This window comes from Oncorhynchus keta, unplaced genomic scaffold (assembly GCF_023373465.1).
Source record: "Oncorhynchus keta strain PuntledgeMale-10-30-2019 unplaced genomic scaffold, Oket_V2 Un_scaffold_6615_pilon_pilon, whole genome shotgun sequence".
Classification (NCBI taxonomy): domain Eukaryota; kingdom Metazoa; phylum Chordata; class Actinopteri; order Salmoniformes; family Salmonidae; genus Oncorhynchus; species Oncorhynchus keta.
The window spans coordinates 263,965-275,000 of record NW_026290988.1 but is presented as its reverse complement, the minus strand read 5'-3'; the positions used below and the strand labels follow the sequence as shown (position 1 = coordinate 275,000).

The window sequence follows — 11,036 nt, the reverse complement described above, 5'->3', positions numbered from 1 at the left end:
ATATAGATATACATATACACATATATACATACACATACCTATATAGACATACATACACATACCTATATATATATACATATACACATATATACATACATATACACATATATACATACACATACCTATATATATATACATATATACATACACATACCTATATAGACATACATATACACATATATACATACACATACCTATATATACATACATATACACATATATACATACACATACCTATATAGACATACATATACACATATATACATACCTATATAGATATACATACACATACCTACAGTGGGGCAAAAAAGTATTTAGTCAGCCACCAATTGTGCAAGTTCTCCCACTTAAAAAGATGAGAGAGACCTGTAATTTTCATCATAGGTACACTTCAACTATGACAGACAAAATGGGGAAAGAAAATCCAGAAAATCACATTGTAGGATTTTTTATGAATTTATTTGCAAATTATGATGGAAAAGGCTCAGATTATTGAGGGGGCAGTGCTGCTCTTGGTCTCTGACCATCATTTTGGCTGCATACAGACCGCTTACAGCAGGCACATAAAACAGTTAGGGACTCCTTAGTATCTGGGTCATTCAGGTGGGTGTCTACGGTATAGGGTCATGGACCGTACCATTAAAATACGATCATAAATACATTATTAGATATAAATTATTTTAAAAATGAAGTTCCCCATGATAGGACAATAACAAATCAAAAGTATCATCTATTTTAAAACTGTTCCACCATGATAGGACAATAAATAAATAAGACGTATAATTCATTGTAAAAGTATATCCGTCATCTGAACAGCATTGAAAGCCCTCTCACACCCCGGACCACAGCAATACATTGGCTCTGGGATATGCAACCATTTCATTACTCACTCACTCAACATAACAAATTAAAATAAACACACAACACAGCATCCACACATACTGTGCCTTCTGTTTACTTCGTTTTTATCTTCACTATGTTGAATTAGTGCTTGTGTGTTCAATTAGTTATATGTGAAGATATATAGAAAATCTATATTTTTTATTGTATTGTTACAATCCATAACTGGGCTAGAATTGTGTTTATTTTCCTCATCTATGAGAACTTTGTAATTTTTTAAATAACCATGGAGTGGTCTTTGTGTCTCTGAACAACTGGTTATCAATATATAGTTTGTCGACGACGAGAGCTACTCGTTTCGCTTTTAATCTATTTTCTTTGAAAATTGGATACAGAACTTTGCGCCGTTCTGCAATTTCCTTCGGAAACTGATCATTCATGTCAATTTTGGTCCCAGCAAGTCTTTTACCAAGGCTTCTAACCATTGTTTTATCTTTAAATTAAGCAAATATGGCAACGTTTGGGCGGTCATAACTTTGTCCTCTCTGTCCGAAGCGGTGTACACGTTCTAATTGGATTTTTGTCGATAACTTCGCGTGTGATCTGAAGCGCTGTAAGGAGGAACTCTGGAAGGAGGAACTCTCTAACTACAGATTCAGGGACTTCTCCTTCTTTCTCCTGGATACCCGTAAGTACCCGATTATCTCTCATTGATCTAGTTTGCATGTCCAGTAAGGCTTCCCTCAGAACGGTGTTCTTCTTTTTAATTTCATTCATTCCGGTTTCAATCTTATTGACTGTCCCTTTTAACTTGTGTGTTTCCTTCTCTAATGTCACAGCTTTTTCATCACTCATCTCGAGGCTTGCCTTCAACTCTTTTATATCCTTACTAACTAATTCAAGTATACCCAGGTTGTCATTTATCGATTTTAACAGATCGACTTTGACCTTTACCATTCCCGGTGGTGAAAATATTAAATCGTCTGTGTCTGTAGAAGTCACGTTTCCGTATTGAAATCGGTTCCCCCTGTCTTACCTTTCGTCATGTTTGGGTGTTGCTTGTTTTTGTAATATTTTGTCGATAAATGTCTCTAGTCTTAAAATGTGTTTTGTGTTATTATCCCGATTGAAGGTTATCACCCACCAGATTATGTAGTGCAAATATTTTAGTCTAACTTGCCAATATTGAATATGACGTTTTATCTTGAGGTGCTCTACACAACTTCGTTCAGTCCGCCATTACCTTTACGTAATTGGCATTCTACCCACATTATTTTTTACCACAAGGACAAGTTAAAAGATACATATTTGCCTTAGTCGAGCAAGTGATAACACCTTTGATTGGGATGTGTTTCCCTTTTTGGGCGCTATATCCATTCATGTTTTTCATGTTCTATTTATATCTGAATATTAACCAATGAGATCAGGCCACACCCGGACATTATTACAGACACCTGAGTGTGTTTTTTAAACACTTTATAAACGAGTCACCCCGCAGTGTTTGTCATTATACCCTGATGAAGACAGCTTGTCTGTCGAAACGATGGACGGTACATTTTTTTTTGCATCTGAGCTCCTAGTCTGCGCTCTTCTTTGTTTGTTTACAGAATGATATGTAAAACAGACTTGTCTGGGCAAGAAGGGGAGGGTAGAGGTGAGGTACATTCACACATGGATCCATGTGTCATTGTTAAGGTAGTAACAGGAAGTGAATTGAGCCTGATCCAGGTAGACCGCGACAGCAGCCACACTCAATAGGGATATCGCAGAACGGGGTCAGTACGGTCCCCACTGTAATTATTTTAATGATTGTTTACATTTTTTAAATATATTTTTTAACGAAGTTAGTCGAGCTTTCAACTTTCTGCTGTAGAGAGTTATAGCAACACAGTGCACAAGGTCCAGTGACACAGTGTAGAATTGCACAAGTAGTTGTCCTCTTGTTATGCCACCGTTAGAGAGGTATTTATAACCTGTCAAATTTCACGTTGATCAAATACAGGTCAAAGTTATCTACGCAGGTAAGTTAGGCTAACCAGCTAGCCAAATCTGGTAGTTATCGTGGCCAGATTACGTCCACAGGGGCCTCAAAGCCCAGGGGGCCACCATTGATTTTTAGACATGTTAAAATGTGTAGAATTGGGGTGTGGTACTATCTTTTATTTATTTTACCTTTTTATTTAAACTAGGCAAGTTAGTTAAAGAGCAAATTCTTATTTTCAATGACGGCCTAAAAACCTTTGGTTAACTGCCTTGTTCAGGAGCAGAACGGCAGATTTTTTACCTTGTCAGCTCAGGGATTCAATCTTGCAAACTTTCGGTTACTACTCCAATACTCTAACCACTAGGCTACCTGCTCTAACCACTAGGCTACCTGCTCTAACCACTAGGCTACCTGCTCTAACCACTAGGCTACCTGCTCTAACCACTAGGCTACCTGCTCTAACCACTAGGCTACCTGCTCTAACCACTAGGCTACCTGCTCTGCTCTAACCACTAGGCTACCTGCTCTAACCTAGGCTACCTGCTCTAACCACTAGGCTACCTGCTCTAACCACTAGGCTACCTGCTCTAACCACTAGGCTAACCACTAGGCTACCTGCTCTAACCACTAGGCTACCTGCTCTAACCACTAGGCTAACCACTAGGCTAGCTGCCACCCCACTATGTGGTGTGGTATTATGTGGTGTGGTACCACCACTGCAGAAACACCGGGATAAGGTGATCCTTCTCTACCACACCCACAGAAACAAAGGGATAAGGCCACCAACAATTCTGAGATTTCCATACCCAGCTATAACATTTTCTGTCAAGATAGAACTGCCAAAGGGGGAGGAGTTGCAATCTACTGCAGAGAGAGTCTGCAAAGTTCTTATACTTTCCAGGTCTATACTCAGACAGTTTGAACTTCTATTTAAAAAAATTAACCTCTCCAGAAATAAGTCTCTCACTGTTGCCGCCTGCTATATCGACCCCCCTCTCCGCTCCCAGGTGTGCCCTGGACACCATTTGTGAATTGATCACCCCTCATCTAGCTTCAGAGTTCGTTCTGTAAGGTGACCTAAACTGAGATATGCTTAACACCCCGGCAGTCCTCTAATATAAGCTAGATGCCCTCCAATCTCACACAAATCATCAAGGAACCCACCAGGTACAACCCTAAATCCATAAACATGGGCTCCCTCATAGACATTATCCTGACCAACTTGCCCTCCAAATACACCTCCGCTGTTTTCAATCAGCATCTCAGCGATCCCTGCCTCATTGCCTATATCCGCTATGGGTCCGCGGTCAAACGACCACCCCTCATCACTGTCAAACGCTCCCTAAAACACTTCTGCGAGCAGGCCTTTCTAATCGACCTGGCCCGGGTATCCTGGAAGGATATTGACCTCATCCCGTCAGTCGAGGATGCTTCTTTAAAAGTAATTTCCTCACCATCTTAAATAAGCATGCCCCGTTCAAAAAATGCAGAACTAAGAACAGATATAGCCCTTGGTTCACTCCAGACCTGACTGCCCTTGACCAGCACAAAAACATCCTGTCCAGTCCTATGGCGGACTGCCATAGCATCGAATAGTCCCCATGATATGCAACTGTTCAGGGAAGTCAGGAACCAATACACACCGTCAGTCAGGAAAGCAAAGGCCAGCTTTTTCAAGCAGAAATTTGCATCCTGTAGCTCAAACTCCAAAACGTTTTGGGACACTGTAAAGTCCATGGAGAACAAGAGCACCTCCTCCCAGCTGCCCAGTGCACTGAGGCTAGGTAACACGGTCACCACCGATAAATCCATGATAATCAAAAATGTCAATAAGCATTTCTCAACAGCTGGCCATGCCTTCCTCCTGGCTACTCCAACCCCGGCCAACAGCTCCGCCCCCCGCAGCTACTCGCCCAAGCCTCCCCAGCTTCTCCTTCACCCATATCCAGATAGCAGATGTTCTGAAAGAGCTGCAAAACCTGGACCCATACAAATCAGCTGGGCTGGACAATCTGGACCCTCTTTTTCTAAAACTATCCACCGCCATTGTTGCAACCCCTATTACCAGCCTGTTCAATCTCTTTCGTATCGTCCGAGATCCCTAAAGATTGGAAAGCTGCCGCGGTCATCCCCCTCTGCAGACCTATATTCATCCTGCCCTTTCTATCTAAAGTCTTCGAAAGCCAAGTTAATAAACAGATCACTGACCATTTCGAATCCCACCGTACCTTCTCCGCTGTGCAATCTGGTTTCTGAGCTGGTCACGGGTGCACCTCAGCCACGCTCAAGGTACTAAACAATATCATAAACGCCATCGAGAAAAGACAGTACTGTGCAGCCATCTTCATCGTCCTGGCCAAGGCTTTCGGCTCTGTCAATCACCGTATTCTTATCGGCAGACTCAATAGCCTTGGTTTTTCTAATGACTGCCTCGCCTGGTTCACCAACTACTTTGCAGACAGAGTTCTGTGTGGTAAATCGGAGGGCATGTTGTCCGGACCTCTGGCAGTCTCTATGGGGGTACCACAGGGTTCAATTCTCGGGCCGACTCTTTTCTCTGTATATATCAATGATGTCGCTCTTGTTGCGGGTGATTCCCTGTTCCACCTCTACGCAGACGACACCATTCTGTATACTTCTGGCCCTTCCTTGGACACTGCTAACGAGCCTCCAAACGAGCTTCAATGCCTTACAACACTCCTTCCGTGGCCTCCAACTGCTCTAAAATGCTAGTAAAAACCAAATGCATGCTTTTCAACCGTTCGCTGCCCACACCCGCCCGCCCGACTAGCATCACCATCCTGGATGGTTCCGACCGAGAATACGTGGACATCTATAAACACCTAGGTGTCTGGCTAGACTGTAAACTCTCCTTCCAGACTCATATTAAACATCTCCAATCCAAAATCAAATCTAGAATCGGCTATCTATTTCGCAAGAAAGCCTCCTTCACTCACGCCGCCAAACTTACCCCAGTAAAACTTGACTATCCTACCGATCCTCGACTTCGGCGATGTCATCTACAAAACAGCTTCCAACACTCTACTCAGCAAATTGTATGCAGTCTATCACAGTGCCATCCGTTTTGTCACCAAATCACCTTATACCACCCACCACTGCGACCTGTATGCTGTCGTCGGCTGGCCCTCGCTACATATTCGTCGCCAGACCCACTGGCTCCAGGTCATCTATAAGTCTATGCTAGGTAAAGCTCCGCCTTATCTCAGTTCACTGGTCACGATAACGACACCCACCCGTAGCACACGTTCCAGCAGGTAAATCTCACTGATCATCCCCAAAGCCAACACCTCATTTGGCCGGCTTTCCTTCCAGTTCTCTGCTGCCAGTGACTGGAACGAATTGCATAAATCGCTGAAGTTGGAGACTTTTATTTCCCTCACCAACTTTAAACATCAACTATAGCTGTACATAGTCCATCTGCAAATAGCCCACCCATTTACCCACCTACCTCATCCCCATACTGTTTTTATTTTATTAACTTTTCTGCTCCTTTGCACACTAGTATCTCTACTTGCACATCATCATCTGCTCATTTATCACTCCAGTGTTAATCTGCTAAATTGTAATTATTCGCTCCTATCTCATGCCTTTTGCACACACTGTATATAGACTTTATTTTTTCTACTGTGTCATTGACTTGTTTGTGTTGTTGTCTTGTTTATTGTTTACTCCATGTGTAACTCTGTTGTCTATCACACTGCTTTGCTTTATCTTGGCCAGGTCGCAGTTGCAAATGAGAACTTGTTCTCAACTGGCCTACCTGGTTAAATTAAAACAATCTTACCCAAATGCATGATGGGGGTCTGCCACAACTTCTGGACCCAGCGCCCCCCACCTGACGCCCATGATGCCCAGCCCCTCATCGCTAAACAATGGTGAGCCACCGAGGGAGAGGGGTGGAGAGGGGTGGGGTGGGGTGGGGGGGGACTTCTCTTCTAAACATCGAACATTCAAATAAAATCTAGTACATGATGTTAATTGATTGTATATAGTATGATGAAGTGAACATAGTTAATATGTAAAAAGAAAAAACATCTTAAACATCTTATCTTACTAACTATAAAATGTATTAACTTCCATTGTGAATTTAAACCAACGTAAGGAGTACTGAACCAATTAGAGAAACAGTGGTCAGACACTGACAGTAGATGTATTTTTCTCAACCTTGTGTTTCAGCAGTACTGATGATAGACAGAAGGGGGCAGACAGAACACAGCTCAAAAAGAAACGCTGGTGTCGCAACAGCTGCCTTTGCCTGTTTCTGTTCCTGGTCGTGATGATGATTGTGGTCATCCTGGAAGTTGACCTCAAAGAACGGATCTCACCTTCAACAACCAATCCAGCAGCAAACATGTCCCGAGGACCGTACCATGTACAATACCCACATGAGTACTCCTTCATCCTGGATGAGCCAGAGAAATGCCGGGAGCAGAACCCCTTCCTGGTTCTGATGGTGCCAGTGGCGCCCTATAACAGGGAGGCTCGTGAGGCCGTCCGCAGGACTTGGGGCAGTGAGAGGCAGGTACTGGGCAGAGAGGTTCGTCTGTTCTTCCTGCTGGGACTGCCCAGTGGAGAGGAGACAGAGCAGCTCCAGGAGAAGGTGCTGCAGGAGAGCAAAGAGCACCAGGATCTGCTGCTGAGCGACTTCATAGACAGCTACAAAAACCTGACCATCAAGACCATGGTGATGATGGAGTGGCTGAGCTCTCGCTGCCCCAACGCCTCCTACGCCATGAAGATCGACTCAGACATGTTCCTCAACGTGAACACCTTGGTCAACATGCTGCTTCACGCTCCAACACAGAACTACATGACTGGACGAGTGGCCCAATGGGCCGCCGTTCTAAGAGACCATAACTCCAAATGGTACCTTCCAATGGAGGTGTTTCCTGAACCAGTATATCCACCTTATGCTCTGGGCCTGGGCTATGTCTTCACCTTAGACCTCCCCAGGAAGCTGGTGGAGGCGTCCAGGCATGTTAAAGCCGTCTACATAGAGGATGTGTATCTGGGACTGTGTATGAGACACCTGGGCATCCGGCCTACTGACCCCCCCAGTGGAAACCTCTTCCAGGGGTATGCAGGAGCCCAGGACCGCTGTCACTACATGGCTGTTATCACGACCATCCTCGACACTCCTCAGGAGCTTCTGGACGTATGGAGAAACTTGCACCAACCTGGGCCTGTCTGTCATTGAAAACAACACTCTGGGAAAGACAAATAGCCTTGAGGTTCGAGCGTTGGGCTAATAACCCAAAAGGGTGATGGTTCCAATCCCGGAGATGACAAAATGGCAAATCTGTCACTGTGCCCTTGAGCAAGGCACTTAACCCCAGTGCTCCATGGGTGCTGGACAACGGTGTCCCTGACCGTGCCCCCTCACCCTGTGGGTGTCCGTGACCCCTCACCCTGTGGGTGTCTTGTTCGAGCTGTGACTTTCTCTGGGATGCTTTTCTCTGGGTGTGGTAGAGAGGGATCACCTTATCCCTGTGTTTCTGTGGGTGTGGTAGAGAAGGATTGCCTTATCCCTGTGTTTCTGTGGGTGTGGGAGAGAAGGATTGCCTTATCCCTGTGTTTCTGTGGGTGTGGGAGAGAAGGGTCACATTATCTCTGTGTTTCTGTGGGTGTGGTAGAGAAGGGTCACATTATCTCTGTGTTTCTGCAGTGGTGGAAAAGGTCATCATCATACTGTAGTAAAAGTAGACGGCACTATTTTCTAGTTTTTTTAAATATTTTTTTTTACAGATAGCCAGGGGCACACTCCAACACTGAGACATAATTTACAGTTAGCCAGGGGCACACTCCAACACTGAGACATCATTTACAGATAGCCAGGGGCGCACTCCAACACTGAGACATCATTTACAGATAGCCAGGGGCACACTCCAACACTGAAACATCATTTACAGTTAGCCAGGGGCACACTCCAACACTGAGACATCATTTACAGATAGCCAGGGGAACACTCCAACACTGAGACATCATTTACAGATAGCCAGGGGCACACTCCAACACTGAGACATCATTTACAGATAGCCAGGGGCACACTCCAACACTGAGACATCATTTACAGTTAGCCAGGGGCACACTCCAACACTGAGACATCATTTACAGATAGCCAGGGGCACACTCCAACACTGAGACATCATTTACAGTTAGCCAGGGGCACACTCCAACACTGAGACATCATTTACAGATAGCCAGGGGCACACTCCAACACTGAGACATCATTTACAGATAGCCAGGGGCACACTCCAACACTGAGACATCATTTACAGATAGCCAGGGGCACACTCCAACACTGAGACATCATTTTCAGATAGCCAGGGGCACACTCCATCACTGAGACATCATTTACAGTTAGCCAGGGGCACACTCCAACACTGAGACATCATTTACAGTTAGCCAGGGGCTATACCAACACTGAGACATCATTTACAGATAGCCAGGGGAACACTCCAACACTCAGACATCATTTACAGATAGCCAGGGGCACACTCCAACACCGAGACATCATTTACAGATAGCCAGGGGCACACTCCAACACTGAGACATCATTTACAGTTAGCCAGGGGCACACTCCAACACTGAGACATCATTTACAGTTAGCCAGGGGCACACTCCAACACTGAGACATCATTTACAGATAGCCAGGGGCACACTCCAACACTGAGACATCATTTACAGATAGCCAGGGGCACACTCCAACACTGAGACATCATTTACAGATAGCCAGGGGCACACTCCAACACTGAGACATCATTTACAGATAGCCAGGGGCACACTCCAACACTGAGACATCATTTACAGTTAGCCAGGGGCTACACTCCAACACTGAGACATCATTTACAGATAGCCAGGGGAACACTCCAACACTCAGACATCATTTACAGTTAGCCAGGGGCACACTCCAACACTGAGACATCATTTACAGTTAGCCAGGGGCACACTCCAACACTGAGACATCATTTACAGATAGCCAGGGGCACACTCCAACACTGAGACATCATTTACAGATAGCCAGGGGCACACTCCAACACTGAGACATCATTTACAGTTAGCCAGGGGCACACTCCAACACTGAGACATCATTTACAGATAGCCAGGGGAACACTCCAACACTCAGACATCATTACAGATAGCCAGGGGCACACTCCAACACTGAGACATCATTTACAAACAAAGCATTTGTGTTAAGTGAGTCCTCCAGATCAGAGGCTAGTAGGAATGACCAGGGATGTTCTCTGTTTAGTGAGTCCTCCAGACCAGAGGCAGTAGGGATGACCAGGGATGTTCTCTGTTTAGTGAGTCCTCCAGATCAGAGGCAGTAGGAATGACCAGGGATGTTCTCTGTTTAGTGGGTCCTCCAGACCAGAGGCAATAGGAATGACCAGGGATGTTCTCTGTTTAGTGAGTCCTCCAGATCAGAGGCTAGTAGGAATGACCAGGGATGTTCTCTGTTTAGTGAGTCCTCCAGATCAGAGGCTAGTAGGAATGACCAGGGATGTTCTCTTGATAGTTGTGTGAATTGGACCATTTTCCTGTCCTGCTAAGCGTTAAAAATGTATTGACTATTTTTGGGTGTCGGGGAAATTGTATGGAGTAAAAATAACATTATTTTCTTTAGGAATGTAGTGAAGTAAAAGTAAAAGTTGTCAAAAATGACCATATTAGAGACACATATTTCCCTCAGATTACACAGACCCACAAAGAATTTGAAAACAAATCCAATTTTTGGTAATGTGGAGGTAAACCCAGGCCCCGCGAGTCCCCAGGCACCATCATTTGTTGACGTCTATGATCGAAAAAACCTTGGTTTCGTGTCAACATCAGAAGCCTCCTCCCTAAGTTTGTTTTACTCACTACTTTAGCACACTCCGCCAATCCTGATGTCCTAGCCGTGTCTGAATCCTGGCTTAGGAAGGCCACCAACAATTCTGAGATTTCCATACCCAGCTACAACATTTTCTGTCAAGATAGAACTGCCAAAGGGGGAGTAGTTTCAATCTACTGCAGAGAGAGTCTGCAAAGTTCTCATACTTTCCAGGTCTATACCCAAACAGTTTGAACTTCTAATTTTAAAAATGAACCTCTCCAGAAATAAGTCTCTCACTGTTGCCGTCTGCTATCGACCCCCCTCCGCTCCCAGGTGAGCCCTGGACACCATTTGTGAATTGATCGCGCCCCATCT

At 44.8% G+C, this 11,036-nt stretch overlaps 1 protein-coding gene across 2 annotated transcripts; it reads left to right on the top strand.

Annotated features, from left to right (window-relative positions):
• Positions 1-592: 592 nt before the first annotated feature.
• Positions 593-9,778, top strand: LOC127929343 (beta-1,3-galactosyltransferase 1-like). 2 transcript variants are annotated; one of them, XM_052517313.1, is made up of 3 exons: positions 593-1,528; positions 6,566-6,720; positions 7,025-9,778. In XM_052517313.1, the coding sequence occupies exons 2-3, from the start codon at positions 6,638-6,640 to the stop codon at positions 8,040-8,042; spliced, it is 1,101 nt and encodes a 366-aa protein (XP_052373273.1). In that variant the 5' UTR covers positions 593-1,528; positions 6,566-6,637; the 3' UTR covers positions 8,043-9,778. The 2 variants fall into 2 exon arrangements, with proteins under 2 accessions (XP_052373273.1, XP_052373272.1); XM_052517312.1 differs by having other exon boundaries at positions 7,022-9,778.
• Positions 9,779-11,036: the final 1,258 nt, after the last annotated feature.